Source organism: Rhinolophus sinicus, chromosome 16 (genome assembly GCF_057876585.1).
Source record: "Rhinolophus sinicus isolate RSI-liver-muscle chromosome 16, RSI-T2T, whole genome shotgun sequence".
NCBI lineage: Eukaryota > Metazoa > Chordata > Mammalia > Chiroptera > Rhinolophidae > Rhinolophus > Rhinolophus sinicus.
The window spans coordinates 126195063-126220370 of NC_142516.1; the positions used below are offsets into that span (position 1 = coordinate 126195063).

Consider the following 25308-nt stretch of genomic DNA (forward strand, 5'->3'; position numbering starts at 1 on the left):
CCAGCTGTCTGGTGATCTGCCAGCTCTAATTACGAACCAGAAACTTGGGTGCCGTATTGGCACACCTCCGCCTTTTAGATCCACCAAATGTCACCAGTGGGAGGGACCTTCCAGACCAACATTTCTCAATACCCACAACTATTAATAGCTGCTACATAGTGAAGAGATTCTGCAGTCAGATAAACGTGGGGAACTCAGGGTTCAATCAAGTCAAACAGGTTCCTTGACCTTGGAGCTTCTCAGCCTTTAATATGCTAAGGTGTCTAGATCTGCCTAAGGGAGACTGTTTCTCCCAAACCTATTTGACTACAGAGCATCTCCAGACCTGCCTTCTGGACACACTTGGAGACCTTATTTAAGAGCAGTGTTTTTCAAACTTGAGCACATGCATTGTTGTCACCTGCAGGGCTTGTTAAATACAGGTGCTTAGACCCCACCCCTAGAGTATCTGCATTGCTGACACCTTCCCAGGTGATGCTAATGGCCTAGGTACCACATTCTGAGAACCACTGGTCTAGATTTATCCCTTTATTCCACAGAGAAGAAAATGGCTACACCAAAGGGTCCTTGTTAATAATAGCTACCATAAATGAGCCAGGCACCTGGTAAGCCCTTCTTGTGAGTGTTCTAAAGGCAAGTGTGATTGGTGATAGGGGTCTGTCACTCAGAAGGGGGCGGGGCAAATAATTTCTCTCTGCTTCACACTGTTCTCGCCAACCCCTGTGGCAGGGCCGGTGGGGCAGGCAGGGGTTCCAACCTGGAGACCAGTTGGTCTTCCTGTTCTTGGCACCCTTGTTGGGAATGTGAAGTCGGTATGTATTTTAATCTGGGCCTTGGTTTGCTCATCTATAAATGGAAGAGGATGGGAATTATTTTTATGGATACTTACTACTTTGTCTAGTGTTCCACTTTATTTTTGCTCTGAGTTATTTCTCTTTCTAGGTGCTCTCCTACTCCTACCTACCCTGTCACCAGTCACAGGAGCTGGTACCAGGCTAAGGTGTTAGAGATTTTCAGTGTACCCTTGCAGGGGCACTGCATTTTAGAAGAGCGTTTCTGGAAATGTGTAATAGGAGAATCCCATGCAGTGTGGCCCCTGGACAGTGAACTGTAATAGTTATAACTGGTGCTGTTATTAGGTTCTAGTGGAGAAGTGTCCCAGGGCCTTCTGTGTTGCTTATTCGGTTATATGTCACAATCCGTGTGACGTGCTTAGCAGTGTCTGGCACAGAGGAAATAATCTGTTAGTCTGGGTTATAGATACTCTGTTAGAGGTTCTCACAGGGACTTCGGAAGCCCCTGGAATTGCACGCAGGACTGAGTGTGCAGTGTGAGTGTGTAAGTGTGTGGGAGCACATGTGCATTGCCTTACACGGAAGGTCAACCGCGGAGACTTAATCCCTGCTGAACTGTCTGAGGAATAGGAGTCAGGGAAGTGTGGGTGCCCTGGTGTTTATGATGCACCTAAAGCAGCTCCCAGACAACGGGCAGGCGTGGCCATGAGTGACCTGGGGCCAAAACCACAGCAGAATGAGCAGCCCCAGTGGGTGTAGGGTGGGTGTAAGGTGAGGCCTGTGTTTCTTCCCTGAGGACAGCAGTGCAGCAGTGACTAGCACAAAACAGCTGGTTCCCCTAGGCCAGCTGCCTGAACCCCGGTTTTGCAGCATAAGCCCTCTGCTCTGCCCCGGTGTGTGGAACATTGGGGAACTTTGGCTCGGCCCTGGGGGGACACTGCCCTCTGCTGGAAGGTGGGCGCAGCCGCGCTTCCCGGAGCTGGAAGAGGAGGCAGCCCTGGGTGTCTGGAAGGCGGTGAGAAGAGCCCTCCCTCTGGGCAAGCGCAGTAGTGTCACAGGAGTGCTGCATCTCGGCGCCTGTCTTTCCTCCATCACCACCGCGTACTCCCTGAGTCTCAGCCAGGGGGCCGCCTTCAGTCCAGCTCCGCTGAGCACAGCTGACCCGGACCCCACCGCGGCACCACCGAGCGCTCGGGTGTAGACCAGGCTGACCGTAGCGCCCTGGTCCCACACCCCGCAGGCACGCGCGTGACAGAGAATGCGAGGGCTGTGTGGGTGGAAGAGGCCCGAGTGCGAGAGAGGTTGTCTGAGAGCTGGCGTGGGCACGGGGGACCTGAGGGGCTTCCTTCCCGCAGTCACCTGCACTGAACCGAGTCATGCCACCCACCCCCGGCTCCCCCGGCAGCCCTCCCTGTTCCTGTGTCTCCTCCGAAACACCATCACGTCTTGGCCTCGTGGGGCGCAGCGCCCCAGCCCCACAGCAGGCAGCACCCGTGGCCACCACTGCGCTCCCGACCCCGGTGCACACAGACCCATCGCCCTTCCATCCACTGTGTGTTTAGGTTCCCAGCCCCCACCTGCCACAGGGCTGTGCCCCCGTCCTACCCTTTACCACCTGTCTCAGGAAGGCAGCTCCAGCTCTGCCCTTTGCTTAGTGAGCAAGTGGATTCAGATGCACAAAGCCATAAGCCATGGGTAGGTATGAGTTTTTTCTTTGTGTCTCTTTCTCTGTCTTCTCCTCCCTTCCGCCCTCTCCCCCTTCCCCTGTACTCCATCCTCCCTCTCCCTTCTGGTCCTCCTGCCTTCCACATTTCCCCTCTTTCTCTCCTTTGTCCAGCATACACCCCTAAGTTCCCAAAGTGACGTTTTTTAGCCTGCCAGCGTGCGAAGAGTTTCTGGTCCCTCGCCCCCTTAATTGCTGTGTGTTGAAAATGACTCTGGCCCTGCCTTAAATGAGCTTCAGTGCCTGCTGGTGGTGTCCAAGGAACACAGCTTTGCCCTCCACTTTGTGGGGGCCCCTCTCGAGCTGGTAATCTGGTTCCTAGTAAATCTGGTGTGGTCCCCTGGAGGGGTCTCTAATGCACAGCTGGCCCAAGGGGTTCCCTGAGATGGACTCCTGGTGTAGGCAGAAGCTCACAGTGCATCCATGGTCCTTGTAGGCCCCTATTTCCCGAGTGAAACAAGATGCCTCTACCCTAGGTTGGGAGAGAGTCCCCCGGTGCAGCCTCTCACCCTGCACTGACAGCCAGAGAGGAGATAAGCACTCTGGGCAATGCCCGTGGGGCGGAAGGAAACTCCAAGGACTTCTTTCTGGGGACCAGAGCCAAAGGCTTAGACAGCCAGCTTTAGAATCAAGTCCGGAGAACTAGTGAGCCTGAGCCCCCTGAGCCTGTGCCGTGAGGGATGTCATTCAGAACACCCAGGCCTCAGCCGATTCCCCACCTGTAAAACCAGGTAAGATGAGGTCTTCTCAGTCCCCCAGAGCCCCTGGGTTCTGCCGAGTTGCTTCGCAGGTCTTAGCCCCCCTGCACCTGTTTATGCTTTGGAGACATGAATAGGATGCCATATGAAGCAGGGTTTCTGCTGCAAAATATAGTTTATTAAACCAGCGTAGTAGATCGGTCAGGGTAAAATTCCTCCTAGCATCACATGCTGCTCTAAAAACGTTTCCAGGTGACACAGTGTGGCCAAGCCCCAGGTGAGAGAGCAGTTCTCCTGCCACACTGGAGGGGGCACCCAGCCCTCTTCTGTGCAGTGTCCCCCCTTTGTTGCAGTTTGCTCTCCCTGAGTCGGCCCTCCCCAGTGTAAGCAGAGATGCAGTGGTAAACGGGCATCTCTTGACTCTGTCCAAAGGCTTAGGAGCAAAATGGACATTGCCAACAGAGGGACACTTGTTAAAGCCAAAGTGTACTTGGCCTGTTGTTTGTTTCTTCATATTTTCCTCAGTACAGGAAAGGGAACAATGCCAAGTGGCCAAAGCATCACTCAATCCAGTTGCGTTTGGGGCTGGCCTTCCACTTTGGAAACCTACCTAACGGAACAGATGGGGCTGCAGGTCCCTCTGCAGTGAGCCAGGGGCACAGGGTACCAGACACCCCAGTGCCAAGAAGCCAGAACCCCTTTTCTAAGATAACAGGCACAGAATCTCAAGTCCTGGCCAGACCACTGGCATGGTGTCATGCACTGTCCCTTCCTTATCAGCAGATCCATGTTTCCACATGCTGCTTAGAAATCCATTAGGCAGCCTATCCCCAGCCTAGGTGCCTCCGAGTGAGGATGGAAAGGGGGAGTCACTGGGCTACATTTTAGTTCTGAAGAGGAGGGTGGTCGGGGTTCCTGGGGGGTGGGGGGTGCTTTCCTGAGAGCTTGCCCTCTGTGCTCACAGGGCTGTGGAAGATTTCTTGGGCTGCTGCTCCACTTCCCAGCCCCTGGGGGGAGAACTGCCCATAGGCAAGTGTGTGTGGGCACCTTCGTGGAAGAGTAAAGGGGATGGCAGCCCAGGACGCTCTGTGGGGAATGAGAAGGTCAGAGGGGAGCCCCTGTTCACAGCCTTCTCCCCACATGTCTTTCCAGATGCGCTGGCTCCCTCCTTCCGAGGCTACTTCTCAGGGCTGGAAGTCCCGTCAGTTCTGCTGAATACTGTGTAAGTACTTCCCTGTATGCAGGTCGCACATCACAACTTTGGATAATCTTTGTAAAGAGACCCAAGAAAGGGGCTGACAAATCCAGCATTACATCAAGTTTATTAAGGGACCTTCTAAACGAGGCACATCTTGGGCCGCGGCAGGATATGAGGGTGTCCTCTGCGCTGCAGTTACACAGAACAGGCAGGGTGGATGCGGAACCGGTGTGTGACCCAGATAGGGAGCAAACGCCTTACATGCTTGCTGGGGGCCTGTTCCAGGAACCAGTACTCTGAGGGGTAGGGGAGGGTCGATCAGACAGTCCTGGAGGGGATTTACGGGAAGCAGTGTCTGTTCTGGCCCAGACTAGCTTGTGTGGGTCTCTAGCTTGTGGGGCAGCAGCGGTCACCTCGTGGAACAAACAGTCTCCTTCACAGATAAGTTCGAGTCTTTCTATACTACCTACTGTTTGTACTGTAGGCAGATAGTGTGCTGTTCCCAATAGGCTCCCTTCAAGTGTCTTATCTTGAAGGAAACAATATCCTAAATTGGCATCTTGGTGCCATTTTATCTTTGGCCTAACCTTCAAAGAACTACCAAATGAATATTTTTCCTTTCAATGTAGCATTTCTATAAAATTCCAAATGCCTTCTTTAATTCAATATCTTGACTGCACTTTTGTTAAACACAAAGCACTGTTTCCTTTGAACTCTACTTTGGTGTGTGAATTTGGGAAGTGGCACTGCCCTAAGGTCTTTTAAATAGTAGGGTTCTCCAATCACCATTCTCTTGGTTTACATCTTTCCTTCCCAAAACAGGAATGCTAGGGAGGTCATGGAAAGTTATGTACCTGTACGTACCTCATGCTGACACTAGAGTCATGGTCCTTTTCTTGGAGAGCTGCTATTCTAGAGAAAAACACTTCCAAATTAAACTAATGTTCTTCTTCGTCCACCATTAATACTGAGTCCCATGTGCCTTTGTTAGATCACTTGAGGCCACTGAGACTCTTCTGAGGAGGTTCTATGCGGGCAAAGACCGGCCTCTGCTTGATTTAGGTGCAACTTAAATGGAGAAGTCTTTCAGACCACTCATTGGGAAAATATTGGAGAAATGGTAGATGCGGGAGCTGGCCTGCTTCAGGTGAGGAGGAAAGAGACCGCTGAATCGGATTTTCAGAGTCCTGGGGTTTGTTTTCCACAGGCACGTTGCCCTGTTGACTGAAACCTCACTTGGTAGGTCACGTGCCCTTCACTTCAAGTTCCTGGGTCACTGCGCATGTAGACTTCATTTACTGAGGTTCTAATTACCATGGGCAGTGAGCACTTCAAGAGAGCTCCGGTCCTGGGTTAGAAAGAAGCTTCTCTGTTCTGAAGGAAGGGCCTCACCAAACAGGAAAGGGACTAGCGAAGCATATCAGAGCATCAGAGATGCCATAGATTTTTCAGAGGGTCAGCCAGCAGACCTATACCCCGATTCTTTCTCTCGTGGTGAAAATCAGTAAGTTGGGAGGTAACATTTCTGTGCTTTAAGACACCAACTTCGGTCAGTTAGAATTGGATCTCCTCTTCCCTCACCTGACGTACTTCTCAGTGTGGCCAAAGCACTAGTCCTCAGGGATCACAGACGGAGTACAGAAATGTTCCCAATGTCCGTTAAACAGGGTTCTTTACCAAAAGATTCTCAGAACCTTTATAACAGTAGGCACATCACCGGTCTTTAAGATTAGGGAACTCTAGGATGCAATATTTCTCAAACTTATTTGAGACCAGGGAACACTTTTTTTCACTGAACCTTATAAAACTAATGTTTTACATAGAGCACACTTTGGGAAACTGCCCTAACCTCTTATCCAAAACCTAAACCAGTGGCGGCACCCATATATATATAGGTCCTTGGACCAGCGGTCATCTGTTACATGTCTCACGAACTGATGATGAGGAGAAAATCAGGACCACATAGTAGATTCTTTCCTTAAAGCTACTGGTATATTTGTTCCTTAGTCTGAAATTATGTTCTTCTGTGTGTGTGTGGTTGTGTGTGTATGTTCAAGTACCCTTTTTAAATGAAATGGTAGTGTTAGTGAATGGCAATTGTATTTTAAATGTCCTTTCTTAGAAAAATAAAGTCAACATCCATGGTAGATACCTAAAGGGTTCTTAAACATATTTTACTATTTTGTGAAATCAAAAGTTCACTGTTTAGGGAATGCTATCTCCCCTGAAAGTACCACTTTTAAGTTTTGAGGTATATTGAAAGGTCTGTCAAGTCCAGGATTTCCTAAGTCCATGCCTATATCCACGTACCTGTAATGACTTGTTAAACTTAAGTTATGTATCCTCAAATCTTTGTTTCTTTATTCAGAAAAGCCTTCATCGTTTTGCCGCAGGGAGCCTCCCTGTTACTGTGTGACACACATCCGGCACTGTCATGTTTACAGCTCCAGGAGGCAGCGTCACGTGCGCCTCTCTCTTCCATGACAGTGTGTTTCTCTGTTTTCAGAGGCTGGTCACTATTCACCTGGAAGGGTCTAGGATGGGAGAACTTGAAATTCTGAAGCTCACGAAAGAGTTCATGAGTTGAAACGTAGATGTGGCCTTGAGCATAAGCTGGTGTTTGAGGAAGTAATGGAACTGAAGGGAGGTCAGTGGCACCAAACCTGAGCTCGCCTGGGTGTCAGGAGTGAGCAGAGGAGCAGCACCTGCCCGTGAGAGTGAGCAGTGACGGGAGCGGGCGAGGCCTGGGGCCTGGCCAGGGCAGCGGGGGCTGCTGGGTCCGCAGTGTCACGTACTTTGTTTAGGAAATTGAGAGAAGACCTTCAAACCTGGCAGTTTCTGTTGGCAAAGTGTGGTGGTGGCATAGGGCCTGAGGAAGGATTGTTTTAGCGTGAACGAGTGTATTGTTGACCAGAGGGAACACAGGATCATTAAGCAGCTGCGTGGGCTTCAGCCAAAAAGGTCCTTGTATCCGGCTCACCTGTTTTTCTAAATTGTCCTTCCCCACTGACCCAGCCACCGAAACCTAGAGGTGGCAGCAGCCATGAGAGGAGGGCCACCAGTGCCCGCTTTGGAAGTACAGCTTGTGAAACGCTGTAGGATGTGCATAAAGACGTAACGCCTCGGGTGGATGTGCTGTCTGTTCTGGGCGAGCGTCCTCCTTGGAGCCTGGGGAGTGGAGCACAGGAGGCGGTTAGGAAGGAGGGCGGATGACTGCACCTGGTCCCCCCGCAGTGGGGCTGGGCCTGTCGTCTCCCATCGCACCTGAAGTTAGAGCAGATCAGTGGGGCCTTCTAGGCTCTCGGATCAAGTCCTTTCCAAGACAGCTAATAATCCAGGCTATGTAACCGTAGGGCAGTGTAAGTTAGAATTGAAGACAGTGGTGCTGAGGAAATCAGAATGGCCAAAGGAAGGGTAGGTGCCGGCTAACGGCACCGCTGGACCCAGGGCCTTCTTCCATCACCAGTAGGGGCTTTCCTCCCTTGTGGAAAGATGGCATCAGGACAGGAGGCAAGAGCAGGAGTGACATCTGGTGTCAGACCTGACGACCTACATGCAGGCTGGCTGTCACTTCAGGTGTGTGGAGCATCAGGACGCCTTCCTTCCGAATCCTGAGGAGTCCAGGGCCTGCTTTTCCCAGAGGTCCTTCAAGGGTTTCTAATTTACCTGCTTTGCAGTGACTAGGCTAGAAAAGTAAATAAGCTCTTTATTCTTTAAATAAATATGTGTGTCTGCTATGTGCTAGATATAAAAATGTGCAAAATCAGGCCTGTGCCCCTAAGGAGCTTAAATTCTAGTGGGCAAGAGTCATGGACACACATTTTAGCGAGAAGAGAGAGAGAGGGAGCTCCGAGCTGAGCCTGCTGTGAGGAAAGCTGCAGTGTCGGGTGTGGGTGTGGGCGTGCTGACCAGCATGCATGGCAGAAGTACTATTGTCAGAGGGGTGGCTGTTGTTGGTGTTTTAATTTGTTAAGTATCTTCCTTGATGGATGGTGTTTAGTCGGTCTACAGGCTATGTCTGCCTATCACTGGAGTTTTTGCTAATGGCCCAGCCTTGTGGCAGAGAACACCAGAATACATGATAATGATTGAAAATGATGAATTCCCCAGATGTGTTGAGAACAGGAAAGCATGAGCAAGTTTTTACTCGCTCTTTTACAGGGAATGAGTTACACAGCTTTCCTTGTTGGGTATCGGAATGTAGTTAAATCCAAAAGGCGGGGTGGGGGTTTGTTAGGAGTTGGGGTGGATGTGGGAGGGTATTCTTTAAGAACTCATGAAATTTCCCTGGCCACAGAACAAGACCACAGCATAGAAATTATAAGCACATATATTAGGTTGGTGCAAGTAATTGTGGGTTTTGCAATTATTTTTAACCTTTTAAATGGCAATTACTTTTGCACCAACCTAATAGTTACAGCCTCACCAGATTAGAGACGATATGGTGAGAGATGACAAAAGCAGAATTTGAAGCGGTTTTTCCCTTATGTTTAGTTCTGGGAGGAACGGCCTAGTCCCTGGCTTTGAGCTTGAGGGCCCTGTGATGGAGCTGTCACCAGCGAGTCCCAGGTGCTGGACGTCAAGGCAGAGCTGGGAGCTTAGCAGGGCAGGAAAGGTACGGGGTCTTCAGGCGGCCCCGACAGCTGCTGTGGCTCCTGCACTCACCCCTGCCTTCTCCCTGGAAGGGACCCAGGCTCCAGGCTCTTGTGCTGCAGCGTGCCCTGGCGCCCAGAAACCAGGCCGGTGCTTGGGACTGGCCTGCCGTTCCCCTTTGTTCTGTTAACCAAGGTCTGCGTATCACACTGCATTCACTCACACAGTGAATATTCAGTGACCATTACAGTAGGTAAGGTAGTGCTCTGGGTGCCAAGGACACTCCAGCGAACAGCAGCAGACAAAATCCTTGCCTTCACGGAGCTGGCGTTCTGTGACGGGGAGGAGACGGGAATAGATAAAATAGACACAGTGGGTCAGATAGTGAGAAGTGCTGAGGGGACGGGTGAGCAAGGTGAGAGGGGAAATGTGATGGGTGGGCAGGCGAGCAGAGGAGTCAGGGTCAGCCTGACACCATTCAGAGACCCAAAGCTTTCCCAGACTAGTAGAGAGTAATTTCACTTCACTTATCCTCCTCTTCTTGTCTCCCCCTTTGGCTAAATCAAAGTAACCGGGCTCGAAATGCAGCAGGCTTAAGGTAGGTGAGGTTTCAGAGCAGGGCAGCCTGTGCAGCGGGCCTGTGTGCTCACCCGCCCTCCCTGAGAGGTACTTCTTCCCCAGTGAGGAGCCCTGGACTGTGCCATGCTTCTTGTGTGCATCACGGAGTAGCGACCAGCCTGGAAACCTGCCCCCTGCCCCAGGGACTGTGGTGGGTGCCCCTTCCAGCTACTTCTAAGTCCTCCGGGCTTTGTAAATTAGAACACAACAGACGTGTGCTAACCACACAAGCACTGGCCGAGCTCATCTCAAACCAAGACTGTTAGGATGGCCCAGTGCAGTGAAAGCTGCGCGCTCCCCATTGTCCATTGTCCACGTTCTGAGCATCTGGCTGGGGGGTCTTTGAGAGCCCTGAGCACCGGCACCAGGAGTGTTGCCTGACTGGTCCTGGAAGTTGTTCAAAGGGGGCAGCCATGTGTGAGACCAGGACACTGAGTCTCAGGAGCTGCGGAGAACAGTGGCAGGTCAGGGCGACCTAAGGAGCCTCCACTTCCATCATCTGACACCAGCAGCGGGAGTTCAGAAGGCCTGCGCGTGCACAGTAGCTAAACATGAACACAGTGGTACTTTCCTCCGCTGCTTTATGTTCTTTGGGGTCGTCTCCCAGGTGTCTGGCGACTCTGGCCAATGCATTCTCTCTGCCCATCAGGTGAGTGCCGTGCAGACAGGTGTTGCTGACGTGATAACTGTGCAAAGAGCAGCTTGGTGTAAAACCCCCTACTCCAGGACCTGATGACAACTAGGGTCCCAGACTCTGAATTCAGTCCTGAGTCACACCCAGAGGGATCTTCAACCTTTCTTAGAGGACAGGCAGCCACAAATGCAGCCTTGGTTTGGCAGCCACAGGAGGGCCCCCAGGTCTGCTGCTTTGGTGGGGTGCGGGGGACGGAAGGGGTGGCCTCCCTCCCACCCTGAAATGCTCCTGGCAAGTGACAGAAGTTGGGTAAATTGATGTTTTGTTTGCAAAGATGAATATTTTCCTATCCTGAAATAACCCTCCTTTTACTAGGAATCTAGAATCACATTGACTCATATTTTAATGTTTTTATAGTGAAATTCTGGGGAAAACATGTTTTTTTCTTAATTCTGAGAAGAGAGATGTTCTAGGAAGGCCACCTTTCCTTCAGCCTCACCCAGAGTCCTGGAGGTGGCTTTCAGCTGAATCCCCAAGGGCCATGGGGCCTCCTGGAGGGGCAGCTTCCTGTGCCCCCAAATCAGTGCGACCTTTACAGGAACTTGGTTTGCCTCAGCCCTCGATGCACGCCTGTCCGTGAAGCCCTGCGTGCCAGAAACAGCCTCTGTCTGCAGGAAGGAGAGCTTTGCTGCCCGGGGCTGAAAATTTGAGAAATACTAGTGGGGAATGGGGCCATGGGCAGCCAGAGCTTCCTTCCTCAGAAATATTCGAAAACTGGCTGGCTCAGAGGCAGCCATGCCTGCAGGATGAACAGGGAAACTTTATTACTTGCTGGGTCTCTGAACCTTCCTAGTCCAAAAATCTCAGACCCCAGGGATTAGCAGTTTATATTCACAAATACTTCCTTTTGGTTTTTGTTTTCCAGTAGGTGCTTGGAGCAAAGTTGAGCTCAGGGGTGCCCATGACACGACAGGGCTGTCCTGGAGAATTGGTTTGTGGCCTTGGGCTGACCAAAGCTGTTACTGGGGTCTGAGGCAGGCCCTGGAGTTGGTTCCATTTCGGGCTCTTCCTCTCTTTGGGGACCTCAGGTCCTGTATGTTTCCTCAACAGGGCTTTGGACAGTCCTGAGGACTCAGCCCCCGGGACAGGAGGCCGCCTGGTGCTGCCCCCCTACCCTGGTGATTTACACCCTCGAAGGCCATCCCCCGCAGCCCCCTCAGGGCTCCCTGGGAGCCTCACTTCTGGTGCTGTCCTCCGTGGCCTGGGCGCCCCCTCTCACTGGTTCCACCATCCCAAGCTGGCTGTCCTCACTCAGCAGCAGAGGCTGTTAGGCCCTTTGCCTTTGACTCTCTCAGCTCTTTGCCTTCCACACAGGCTGGTCTTAAAGCCCAGGGAATTCCTGCAGCAGGCAGTCCGGGGGTGGAGACAGCGGCACAGTGTTGAGGGGTTTAATGGGTGATCTCTTTCTCCACCCCAGGTTCCAGGTGTGTGATGGTGGCTGCAATCTGTCTTGTGGGTATTAATGCAATCTTCACTGGTGGCTACTGTTTTCGAGCTGTCCTACAAAACTGGAGCATGCTGGTGAGTGCCAAAGCCAGAGGCTGAGCAGGCCTCCAGAACAGCAGCGTGTCCGGGCAGGGCTGTGTGGACCCGTGTGGTCGGGACCATCAGGCAGGCCCCAGGGGGTGGGGCTCAGCAGGCTGCCTGTCCAGAGGCACACGCTTTCGGGGTGCTGGGTTTCTGCAGCCTACCTCTCCTGGTGATCCCGATGGGCGCTCCAGCTTGGGACGTGTGGGTGTGGAGAGCTCAGGGTCAGGGGTGGACCCTTCATTATCTCCTCCAACCATGGCCTGCTTAGGGAAGGCCGTGCCAGGAAAGCAACTGTGAGTGTGGCAAACTCCCCAAGTGCATTCCCCCAGTACTTGGTCCTCCCATGGCCGTCCTACGTCAGGCTGGCCCTTAGTGAGGCCGACAGCACCTGCTCGCCAGCAGCAGCGTCAGATGAGATATTCCATCTAAGGGAACTGGCAGATAAATGAAGCTTTTAATGCCCTTAAGCCTTTTTGGGAAATTAACCATTTTAGGTTTTTTCTCCTGTCTTACTAATCCTAGTATACTGAATATAATGCAGCCCTTTCTCCATGACTCAGCGACATTTTTATAAGCCTCTTTGTAAATAGGATGATTGCTCTTGGGCATTACTGACTTAGGATTCTCGCTGAATTCCTCCAGACGGCTGGGCTTTTCTAGTGGGTGACTTGTCCGTCTCCTTAATCAACACCAGCTATCACTTCTCAATTCATCTGTTTCTAGCAAACGGTGTGGTCTTAAAACAACGTAGCTTAGCGTTCCCAGAGGGGACCTGCCGGCTAGGCCCCACTCGCAGGGGTTTCAGTCTCTGGAAAGCTTGGCCTAGAACAGCAGGAATGCCAGGGGCAGGCTGACAGCGGTTATGTCTTGGCCCAAATAAGGTGGTAAATTTCATCTCTAGGAGGGACCTCTAAAGAAGAGTCAGAAAAAGGGCAAGTTCCCGCTAAGGGCAGAGAACCAGGCGGTTCTGGCCAAGGAAGTCATTACGACACTTTGGGGTTTACGGAATTTCGTGTTCAGAATAGCACCATTCCGCGCCTGTGCGGAAGCGCTGGGTGTCTGCAGCCTGACTCCCTGCCTGGACAGGAAGCCAGCACCTGCACTCACGGTCTTTCTCCCACTGACGCGTTTCTCACAGTAACCAACTTATCAGCAGGTAAACATTTTTCCACATCACATAAGGGCAGTTATTTATCCCACTAATTCCAAAGCTGCCTAATTTATTAGGTTTTCCTTTTCCTTTTTGATAACAGTGCCCACGATATTCTTATTGCTCTGAACACTTAGTAAGGAGGTTAGAATAATGATTTTTTAAGTGCAGTAAATGGACGCATGAGCAGAAGAGCCCAGTCAGGAAGCAGCCGCAGCTGTGCATGGGTGACTTCACACAGACAATGGGAAGGCCTGGGGACAAGGGGCAGAAACGTGGGGAAGGAGAACTGCGGCGTGGTCCTGGGTGGGCAGCCAGCATGTACCCGACGAGGAGGAGGCTGCCTTCGGCATGAGCTGTGTTCAAGGTGGGGCTCACCAGTTCCTGGCCCATCCATGGCTTAAAGAATGAGTTTGGTGGAGGCTTTCCTCTCCCCAAATCTGAAGTCAGAGGACACTGCTTATGGCCTGCCTGGGAGGGCACAGATAGGCCTGGACTGTGAGGACGGAGGCTCTCTGGCCAAGCGTGGGCGCTGGAGCCCACGCAGGGTACTGGCTTGGGCAGCCACACTAGTTACTGTGGAGGGAGGGCTGCGTGAACGGGGAGGGGCTTCTAACTGCAGACGATTCCCCTGGAGACTCTATAGACTGTGAACCTTTTAAAATATTAACTAGTCTTTTATTACAAATTCGTATCCACACTTGTTTTTTTAAAAATCAAGCTGACAGGTATAAAATGAAACCTAAACCACTCTGATTTACAACCTTTGTCATGTGAAGTCCGAGTTGGGAGGAGGGGAATATTCCTTAATCTTTTAGTAAAAATGAATGTTAGACAAACTCTTGGTCAAGTCCGGATCGTCCCTGACTTACAATGGTTTGACGTGATGATAATGGTATGACACGCAATCAGTAGAAACCTTACTTCAAATTTTAAATGTTGGTCTTTTCCCACGTTAGTGATGAGGTACGACGTTCTCTTGTGATGCTGGGCGGCAGCTGCCACAGCTCCCGTCAGCCCCACAGTCACGAAGGGCAGACAAGCGACACTCTACCGTGTACTGTGTTACCAGCTTCTTTTGGATGTTGTGTTGTGTTGTGTAAATTACATGAGATAGTCAACACTTTATCATTTTTTTTATTTTTTAAATGACGGTTAACATACAACATTATATTAGCTTCAGGTGTACAACAGTGATTAGATATTTATAGAACTTACGAAGTAATCACCTGATAAAGCTAGTACCCGTCTGATACCATGTAGTTATTACAATATTATTGACTATTTCCTATACTGTACTTTATATCCGTGACTATTTTGTAACTACCAATTTGTACATCTTAATCCCTTCCCCTTTTTCACCCATCTCCCCCAACCCCATCTAGCAACCCCCAAAATGTTTTCTGTATCTATGAGTTTGTTTCTATTTTGTTTGTTCATTTGTTTTTTTAGATTCCATATATAAGTGAGATCAGATGCTATTTACCTTTCTCTAACTCATTTCACTTAGCATAATACCCTCTAGATCCATCCATGTTGTCGCAAATGGTAAGATTTCATTCTCTTTTATGGCTGAGTAACATTCTATTGTATATACTCATACATACATCATCATCTTCATCCACTCATCAGTCGATAGACACTTAGGATGCTTCCGTACCTTGCCTATTGTAAATAGTGCTGCAGTGAACATAGGGGTGCATATGTCATTTTGAATTAGTGTTTTGGGTTTCTTCAGATAAATACTCAGAAGTGTCTTGCTGGGCCATATGGTCATTGTATTTTTAAGTTTTTGAGGAACCTCCACACTGTTTCCCATAGTGGCTACACTTGTTGTCTGTTGATTTATTGATGATGGCCACTCTGACATGTGTGAGGTGTCATCTCATTGTGGTTTTCATTTGCATTTCTCTGATTAGTGATGTTGAGCATCTTTTCACATCTTGGCCATGTGTACGTCCTCTTTGGAGAAATGTGTATTCAGGTCGTCTGCCCATTTTTAAATCAGATTGTTTGGTGTTAAGTTGTATGAGTTCCTGATATATTTCGGATATTAACTCCTTAATCAGCTGTATCATTGGCGAATATTTCTTCCATTCAGTAGGTTGTCTTTTCGTTTTGTTAATGGTTTCCTTCGTTGTGCAGAAACTTCTTAGTTTGATGTAGTCCCATTTGTTTCTTTTTTTCCCTTGCCCGAGGAGACATATCCAAAAAGATATTAAGAGCGATGTCAGAACTTACTGCCTATGTTTTCTTCTAGTTTTATGGTTTCAGGTCTTACATTTAAGTCTTTAATCCACTTTAGTATGAAATAGCTTCATGTTAGATGATTTTGTCCAACTGTAGGCTAATGTAAGTGTTCTGAGCACGTTTAAGGTAAGCTAGGCTAAGCTATGATGTTTGGTATTAAATACATTTTTGACTTAATGGTATTTTCAGCTTACAATGGGTTTGTAGGGACATAACCCCATCGTAAGTTGAGGAGCATCTGTATATGAAGATGGATTGGGGGGGATAGAGAAAGAATTTTCTTATTGCTGGGAGAAAGCTCACAAGGCACTTGGACAAACAGATTCTAACTTAGCAATGGGAAAGCGGAGCCAGGGCAAAGCAGCCACTCCCAGGTCGGCACCCCCCCCCCCCCCCCCACACACACACACACAGGCTTCAGCACTCACCTTGACCCCACTCCCAAGTACTGAGGGCCACATACTGACCTTTCTGATCAAGGACAACTAGACGAAATGTTTTAGAATTGTATAGTGTTTTTTAAGATATCGGGAGACTTTCTCCATTGTCTTAAACGTCGGACATTTATGATTTACCTCAGACAAGATTTCAAACATCTATTTTCTTCCCTTGTTTATCCCATCACATTCAAATTATAGTTGGCCCCTCCCCCCTTTCAGGAAAGGTTCTCTGAGGAGAATCTGCTCTCTAAACAGAAACTGGCACTCTGCCCTCATGGTGCTGTGTTCTCAGATGTCTTTGCATTCTGTTTAAAATGTCCTCGTTAATACATTCCAAGGTTTGAACTCCATTCCTAGCTAAACCCCTTCCTTGTTTACAGGGACTGAAATAGCCACATTTTGACCTTCTGTTCAGTCTGGGAACATCTATGGCAATGTGAACGCATTCTTTTCCCATGTGAGAATTACATTTACACAGCACAGTTATGGAAAAGCTTAGGAAACCATCCATCCCCATCCCCCTCCTTTTCTCTTCCCTTCTCCCTTCCATATTTTTCAGTTCAAAAGATCAGCGTTTCTAGTCAGCCAGAATTAACTAGGACACCCCTCCCCACCTTTTCTTCCTACTGAGGGGTCCAAAAAGAAAGGGGGACAGAGAACTAAGAGGTCAGGAGAGCAGGAGCCACCTTCCCATGCCCCCATATAGCTTCTGGCTGAAGACCTCAAAGCTGCCTGTAGAGGAGCTGCAGGCACAGGGGGCTGGTATTGGAGCCCACCCTGAGTCCCGGGGCACTGTCTCCTGGCTCTCAGCCCCACGGCATTATCAAGATTAGGGGACCGAGTTGCAGTGCCACATCCTGTTAACAGCCCATAGTTCTGTCTCATTTGGCTTACAGTCCAAGTATCTAAATTTTTGCTATACGCAAGTGACTATGTCTGGGGTAGAGGACAGAGGGAATAGTTTTAGGAAGAAAACTAATCTGAAATAATCCCTGTGAAAGCCTAGTAAGTGGTCCAGACAGTGAGAGCATTGGAGGAATTCACTGGAGAAAGCCCTGCAGGCTGAAGGGATCAGGAAAGGCTGAGGAAGTGGGGCTTAAGTAGGGTTTGTATATGCTGAGGGGACTGGAACAGAAGAAGGGAGGAAGTGGGAACATGACCAAGCTTTTATGGGCCCTAAGGGGTATGTTAGGGATTTGGGTCTTGGGGAGGCATTGGCGAGACCTGACGAGGAGGAGGGGTGTGTTAAGAATCGTCATCATCTTGCGACGCAAAGCAAAATAAAGAGTCAAGTTCGAAGCACACACCAGGAGACGCAAACCCATGATGGTGGCGTCACGGATAGAACGATCTAAGAGCAGGGCTATGTCAGGGAAGGAACTCGAGAGTGCAGGGGCAAAGACACCCGGCAGAGGGGGCCGGGGCTGTGTTAAGGCTGGTGTGGGAAGTCTGAGTTCAGACATGTTGCCTTTGAGGTCATGGCAGAAATGTCCAGGAACTGACTGTGGAACCGGAAAGAGGCCAAGACTAGCAACGTGCATTTGCCCAAAGATGGCTGTGAGCTCTCCAGGGAAGAAAGCAGGAGGTCAGTGAGGCCCTTGCCAGAACAGCCAAGAGCTGGAGGAGCTGGAAGGGACGCCATCCATCCTCCAGTAGTGGCCCCAGCCCAGGTCACATGTGGCCTGGGTCCCTTTTCCTGCCACTCATTCAGCCCCTTCACTCTGTCCCTGAAAGCAGTGCGGCAGCTCTGTTCCAGGCCGTTGGTCTCCATGCCGTCACCACATCCAGTTTCGGCTGCTTTCCCAAGATGGCGCGCTCCAAGTCCGTGCTCTGTCAGAGGCTGCTGGCGGCCTGCAGGCCCCTTAGGTTCCCAGAGTCCAAGGGCTGCCAAGTGCCATCCCCTGTGGATTATTCCAAAGTACAGACAGCCGTAATGTGGCTGCTGTTCCTCAGAAACGATTTCCTGGAATCAACACACACAGCTTGGGCTGCTGGCACATGGTCAAGTTTGGGATGACGTGGAATGTGTCACTCCATCCCTGATAGGCCGAGAATGTGGAGGAAGGAAACTGGCGTTGTATTCAGTGCCTCTAAGCTGGTTTCCCTCGTCTGATGCGTGGTGACTGGGGCAGAGGGGACGTCACCTCATCATACTTGAGGGGAGGGTTCTCTGGCAGTGAAAGGGCAGATTGGGCATTTGTGGGGATGTGAGATGGGCCAGAAGGTCGTGGGTTCATTGGGAAAGTCACCTACTACAGCCCCAAAGGTAATGCACAGTCTCATAAGCCCCCTGCACCCCTGGATCTCTCCCCCAAGGCGGGACACTCGCACTCCTGCCACCCATCCAGGGCTGTTCCATGCTCCGTGCCCCACACCCTGCCGGATAGAAATCAGTGCAGAAGAAATGCAGACCTCAGGCGGGGCCCATCTGCTGGCCCTGCTCACTAAGCAGCACAGGATGTGTGACCTATACCAAAGATGGGGTGTGAACGGGCATGGCCCACAGCCAGCATATGGTGAGTGCTGGGCAGCAGGGGCGGCAAAGGAGTCCAAGTGCGATTTCCTGAAGGCGTTTACTCCCTCCTGTTGCAGAGAATTCTGCTGAGCAAGTACAAGGAGCAGGCGGGATGAGGTTGGGGGCCACTGCGGTTCTGTGCGGCTGTACAGGCCTCAGAGCCTGAGCTGGGAGCATTTCTAAAACCAAAGGGTTCTCTAATTTGGCCTCTCTGTAACAAGCATAATTAAATGGATGTGCTAGAACTAATTTAACCGTTACAACTAGCTGAAAAGACAGGTAAGTGTTATTCTAACATCATAAAGTTCTACATGTCCAGATCTCTTCTCTTGAAAGCTACAGCCTGATTTCTTCCTGTGGATTTTTCCATGATCCATAGGTATGTGGTAATTATATTGGGTCTTCTGACTTGTAGCCCATTTTTATTTCTACCCATTTGTACTGCCATCTACAAATGAAGCTGTGACAAGAGTTACTGGCTCATAGTTCAGATTCAGGGGCAGCCAGCACTGGTCTGGTTTGGACAGGAGTAGGTACTAAAATTGTGCAATTAGCTATATTTGAGCGTTCACCTAAATTTGTTTCTAATTTCAGGATTTACTGCTAAATACATATTTTCCCAAATAAGTCTAACTTAGGACAATTATATGGATTATGAATCATGATGCTATTTTTTTGTAGCCTCCTGCCCCTCACAAATAAGCATTTCCCTGTACAAAACTCTAGTATATGCGGACATACTTCTGTATATACCTCTTCTACATCCATAAATTTATATGAGTCTGACATGTTGGTAAGATGATGGCAAGAAAACAAGGGACCTGGGAGTTGAGAAAAGTAAAATGACAGAATAACAGTAGAGGTTTCACAATGCAGCCTTTAACATAATTAAAGCCAGACACAAAGGAGCCAAGATGTATTTAAGAAAATCGTGGGACTCTGCCAGCAGCAAGCAGTCAGAAAGTCTCAGTGATTATTTGAAGGCCCCTTTTTCCGCCACAAAGCAAAACAAATATGAGCATTTCCTTGCAATGCAGGGGAAGGAGCTCTTCCACTCCCTGTGTGTCTAAGGTGAGAGCACAGATACGCGTGTGGTCTTTATTTGGCGAGTCAGTCAGTACATTCCATGGTGACATAACTTACGCTTTCCTAGGGAGTCACCCATGAATTTTCGCAGGGAAAAGTTTCTAAGCCATAAATTCTCCTATCACAGGTGTCTCCTAACAGCCCCGCAGCCAGGAGGGAGTGCCATGCGTGTGAGAGCTGCTTTCCTTACACACTTCTTTCTGTTTCAGGCTTGAAAAAACCCTGCCCAGTTTTGATCCCTTCAAGACTTTGCCACAGCCTCTATCACACATCTGTTTTTCTCGAAGAAAAAAAAATATAATAAAAATGTTTTACTCTTGTACACTGTATAATTGTAAGAAATAGTGTGTTTTTTGTGAACGCATGGTCTGACATACATTTCTGTACAGTTTGGAGATATTTTCAAACGAAACATAAAAGATGTCAACAATAAAACCAAGAGAGTGAGTATTTTTGTACCATTTAAGGACGACAGGATGGCTGATCTTACACTGGGTAGGACAACAATTTTTGTGCTTGACTTTTGAATGCTTGTAATTAAAAATATCTATTTTTTCCTCTAAAATAAGCTGCATGTTTGAGGCATGTTTTTAAGTATCCAGAATTGTATTGTGAACATAGAAATGTGTGCCTGGCCTGAGTCCAGGGTAAATTAGAAGCGTGACGTTAGAAACAGAATTGTGCTATATGCAGTACGAGGTGTACACTCACGGCTCTGGCAGGACATCCCTGCAAGACAATCAAAGCCTCCAGGAGCTTCTACCATGGCGGCACATTCACAGCTGGGCAAAGCAGCCTTTCCTTGGTACAAACTCCTGCTCAGAGTGAACCCTTAAGAAAGCCCTGGCTGCTCCAGAGGAGGCTGTACAAACTGACGCACAGATGCCTCATGCCCACTGCAGTGTCTCACTGAGAAGGCGAAACCTCGGCTTGGGAGGCCAGGCTGCGTCAGGAGGGGGCTGGCTTTGCCCGACCTGCGTGGCTGCAGTGGGCCACTCAGAGCTCCCAAGTGATTCCTGAGTCTGGCAGCATGATGCCAAATGAGCCATTGAAAGCTTTACCTTGCACCCCGTGTGCTCACGGGGACACTACCTTCCACACCGGCCCAGAGAGAGGGGGTGCAGCCAGTGGGCGTTCGGCATGAATGCTGTGCAGCTCCAAGAGTCTCAAAACCAGAAAGTCAGTCTTGTGTCAGAAGCTGGCACATTTCCAGTCTGACAGCTCAGTCTCTCCCCCTGTCGTAGAAGAGCCATGTGCAAAAATATAGTGATCCTAAGAATCACAACCTTTCTTACTGATCTGCTCACATTCTGCTGAAGACTTCATTGTTTTAATGATTATATGGTTGGTTTCTGGGGTTTTTTTGTTTCATTATTTTCCATTAGAAAGAAAGATGTCAAGAAGCTTTTAAGGTCATCACAACAAAACCACAGAGAGCCAGGAGAGAGGGGCTGTCACCCTCACAAAAATGAGGCCAAGTGCACTCGGCGGCGTGGGGCCAGCTGTGTTCTGCCCTGCTTACGCCTTGGGCGCCGCCTGGCTCGCAGTGAGACTTCTGTCCTCTTGTTTCTAAGGAAAACAGCAACTTCCACACAATCTATCATGCTTTTATAAACTGTTTAAAGGTACTTTTCTATTGTCCTTTTTAAAAATAAAGTGCTTATCCCAGCTGTCACTCCACTGTTTGGCGAATTTCTTTTTTACGAGATCAACCAAACGCATCCATACCACAGTGCAGACGAGGGACAGCAAGTTTCTGTCCCATTTCCTGGCCTCGCGCTAAGGACAGAGACTTAAGGAGGCAGCGGAGCTGGGAGAGCCAGAGAAGAGCGTCTACAAATGTTCTACTGTGGGCGCTCGGTGATGACACTGACGCCTTAGGCCGCTGGCCCTTTCTGGGCCTTCCTGACCTGGCACGACGATCTCAGGGCTGGTTCACATACCTTTCGTGATGCCTTTTACTGCACTCAGCTGACCCCACACCCACCTTAGCCTACAAAGCTTTAGCTCCAGGTTATCTGAAATCTAAAAATGGTCACTTAAGGTTTCCTGCTAACCTGAAAAATATATAATGAATTGATAGCCAAGATGATAAAAGTGTTTCTATACACTCTCACCAAGCCCACTTCCCCCAAAGGGAGGAGGGGTGGGCGAAGCACAGCACTCAATTCCAGTAATGGCAACAACCACTAATAACTATTCGTTTTGTTGAGCACTGACGTGATTGGTTCTGTGGTTTGGCTCTCACATCCTTTTCGCAGAGGAGACCATCACCAAAAGCAGGTCCCCCCATCTCAGCCCTCCAATTCTCTTGGAGCCCAGGTATAACTGCAGAAAACCACCGGGCGGCAGTCCGCATCCCTGCCCAGGCTTTGCAGGCCACCCAGCATGACTCCGGGACAGGCTGATCAGACAGCTTTGTCTTCCTTCAGCCCATCTGTGACCTTCCATCTATAAATCACCAGGGTTGGCCAGACAGCCTAGGAACTGAGGGCATCTCCCTCTGAAGGAGACTTACGGCCCCTCCTGCTGCCTTGGGCCACCCCCATCCCGGTCACTGCCTGACCACAGTCTCATCCATATGCTTTTTCACAAGGGGCCTGGGGATGGAGGAATGAGTGCCCCATCACCATGCCAACAGTCAGTCATTAGTGATGTGCAACTGCCAAGTCTGGATGGCGTTTATGAACTCCAGATACGTTCCCACTGACCACTCAGGCGGACACCAGCTTCATTAGTCTGAAAAGCTGCCTTGCCTTGGTCACTCTACTGAGCAGGAAGGAAGAGTGTCTTGGAATTGGGAACTTAGGATAAGAAAAGGCAAGTCTCTCTTGCTTAAATGCATAATGTCCCAGTTTATAGGTTCCAGAAAGATGGTAACTAAGCCCTCTTTTTGTTTCATTACCAAGTGAACCCTCCATTAGGAGAGGAAGGTGCACGACTTGTGCACACATGACTAATGTGGCTATAAAACTGCCATCTAAAATTCAATACTGTGCCTTCCACCTCTAACAAAATGGCAAATTAAAGAAACTTGGGAAAGTACCTTAAAACTTGAAAAATGAAAGTTATAATTCCAGTTAATCATATGTAGGCTACAAATTCACTGGGCCCAGTGTTTGCATATATGTAGGACCTACTTTTATGGGACCAACTTGCAATTCTTAATGCCCTCATCTCTGAGGTTCCCTGAACTCCATGGCATTTTGGGTCCTGAGTTGGGGCACAAGGAACATTCTTCAGAATGAAGGAGGCATAGCTAACATCCCTGAATTCTGTATGACAACACACAAGCATTCTTGGTGTCTGTGCCAGGGTGACACAGAGGAATAAACTAGTTCTTTCTGAGTGCTAGGAATATGCACATTTCCTACTGTAGGTCATTGTCACTGGGACATCCAGGTGAAAAGAGCATTCTTACCATTTTAAGAGTATCAGCGCATGACTGCTCTTACTCTTCAACTCAATTCATTCTATCACACCCTCTCATGACATCAAACAATTTTACAACATTCTAAGAAGGCAGAAGAATATCTGTTACTAGTGAGATGTTATCTAAAATACTGGTCCTCAAAACTAAGAACTGGTGATACTGAAAACCTTACGCAATCAGCTGATGAAGGCACCCAAATTGGGAGAATTTAAAGACTCCCACAGTAAAGCTCCTATGCACCCTTGTTGCAGAATGTCTTAAGATGATGTATAAAATAGTGTGAGCTCTTCCCTAAACTACCTGGTCCTGTAACTATCCCAAGTCCCCAAAGATGCTAATATGCCATAAAATTCTTCCTTGTCTTAGCCCCCTTTCACCGCTCTCTAGTGACATCCATGCGGTCTATTTCAACCTAACCAACCACAGGGCTTCCTGCTTTGTAAGGGAGAGGGGAGAAGGCCCATAACATACTATGCCCATAAATAAAGACAGCAGTGAAGCCATCCACACTTCAGTACTCACACGCATCTCACACTTAAAATTCAAGTGGAACCCTGACCATGCTAATCGAACACTAAATTAGAAAATTAGGCCAGATGCTTAAATTCAACCCAAACTTGTGTTCTGAGCACAAAGACATGCCTAAAAGGAAGGAAATGATGCTCAGGTTGAAATATTTACCTGGCCAAAAGAATGCTTTCCCCCTAAAACTGAAATGCAGATCTTGGGTGAGACAGGCTCAGTAAGAAAGTTTAAATTCTTACAACAGTCAAATGTGAGATAAACCTGCTCTTGGGATTTCTGGATCAGGTCCTGCCAAATTCAGGCTATGGTTTACTCAGTTCTCTCCTGTTAGTACTCTTCTATTTTCAGTTATTTAAAAAAATCTTAAAGGTAAGTTTGCACTGAGTGTCCTTTGAAGTACAACCCCTACAAAATTCCAGGGGGTTGAAATTGCCTGAGTTCTCACGGGGTCTTGAAACCACATGGTTTGAGTCACAGGAATGCGTTGACCAACCTCCAAAGCGGAGGGATTGGCCTAATTCTATGGGCCTAAGTGTCCAAAGGGGCCAAGACAGCCTCACACTCTGGTGGAGGCAGCCAGCCTCACTGCTGATGGAAATCCTTTGGTGAAGAAAAACGTGCGTTTGGTTTTTTTAGCTGTGGCCACAAGGAAGGTCAAAAGTGCAATGCCAAAGCCTGGTCTAGCTCTGTTTCCAAAGTGTGTGTGTGCTCACTCCACACACCTCACGCGCGCGCGCGCGCGTGCGACAGGAATGAGGCAGGTGTTCCAAGGTCGTTAGTCTGAGAAGTGGTTGCCTCGAGGTCCTTGGACCTCCTGACCCGAACCCTCTACCTCCCACGCAACATCCACTGGTTTCTCAGAACCAGCCCACAAAATACACCTGGGAAAAGATGGCCCGTCCTACATGAAGCCCCGAGGACAGCAACACATTAATGACAGGTCATCGCTGCTGTCTCCACGCACAGAACAGCAGCCTGGCTACGGGGCATCAGTGCTCGTCCTGGCTTGTTAAGAACAGTCAATAAAACCTTAAAAAAACCCAAATCTTTCCCACAAATATATCATTTACAAGTAAAAACAGTGGCTTAGAGGGAAGTGGGGACACTGAGTCTCATCTTCTACGCCTCAGAAAATTGTCAGCTAAAAAGAATGGGGGAATTTATAAATCCAAACGCCCTGCTGCCACACCGAGAACATTTTTTCTACTAGTGATTTCAAACAGCTCACAGAAGTAATCAAGGGCTGGCCCATGGCAATGCCCTCCCTGTGAACACTGACCAGAAACGAAGGGACGGCCCTACACTGCTGTGTCACACACTCTGCTCCACTGGTATCAAGGGCTCCTCATCCCCCGAGACCCACCGTCATCTGGCCTCGCTTATAGGATGTGACAGCAGCAGCCAAAGGTTCATTATTTAGACCTGATCTACGCTCGGCTACGTTTCTCTTAGCTATCCCTTTTAAAAGCCTCGAATGACTGTGATGAATTATAGATCAAAATGCACTACAGACTAACCTCTTAACGCATCCAGCCATGCCCATTCCCACTTCTAAATGGCCAGCCGATCCAGGAGAAAGGGGCAGAGGCAAGAACGTGACTGCAACTTTAATGCAAATTTCTGGTGGATATGTCTTTAGACACCCAGAAGAACCGGTAAAAGATTCTTCTTTATTTTTATTACAATCTTCAAACACAACAGGGCTACCACTATTTCCCACAAAGACTATATCCCTCCCCACGTCACCAGATGACCGAATTCTAGTACCTTAACATGGGGTATAAGGTGGAATTTCTCTTCCATGTAATAAGCAAAGGCAATCAAGGCTTCACACAAGAAAATGCAAGTAAATGAGGTAAAGCTACAGAATTTGCAAGTGTGACACTTTGGCAAAACATTTCATTTCTCTAAATCTCCATTTCCTCATTTCTGAAAAGAGTTTAGACAAGATAACAGAAATCTCTAAGGCCAGTTCACCAAGTACTGATGAGTGCAGGCTTAGCTGGAAACCACTAGCGATTCACAACCGGCAGGAAAGCACTCGTCTGAGAACCTGTGATG

General features: G+C 49.0%; 1 protein-coding gene across 9 annotated transcripts in view; it reads left to right on the forward strand.

The window, feature by feature from the left end:
- RBPMS (RNA binding protein, mRNA processing factor) overlaps nucleotides 1-20964 on the forward strand; it is a 157863-nt gene extending 136899 nt beyond the window's left edge. For 2 of the 9 annotated variants that reach the window (XR_016019455.1, XR_016019453.1), the window contains 3 exons: nucleotides 4368-4437; nucleotides 11736-11839; nucleotides 17164-20964. Coding sequence is in view for 3 of the 9 variants with exons in the window: in XM_074329694.2 (XP_074185795.1) it covers nucleotides 4368-4437; nucleotides 19499-19634 (206 nt within the window). In the remaining 6 variants the exon portion in view is untranslated. Of the gene's footprint in view, nucleotides 1-2356; nucleotides 2490-4367; nucleotides 4438-11735 lie in introns of all 9 variants that reach the window. The other 7 variants (XR_016019454.1, XR_012495529.2, XR_016019452.1 and 4 more) reach the window with 6 other exon arrangements.
- The last annotated feature ends 4344 nt before the right edge of the window (nucleotides 20965-25308 follow it).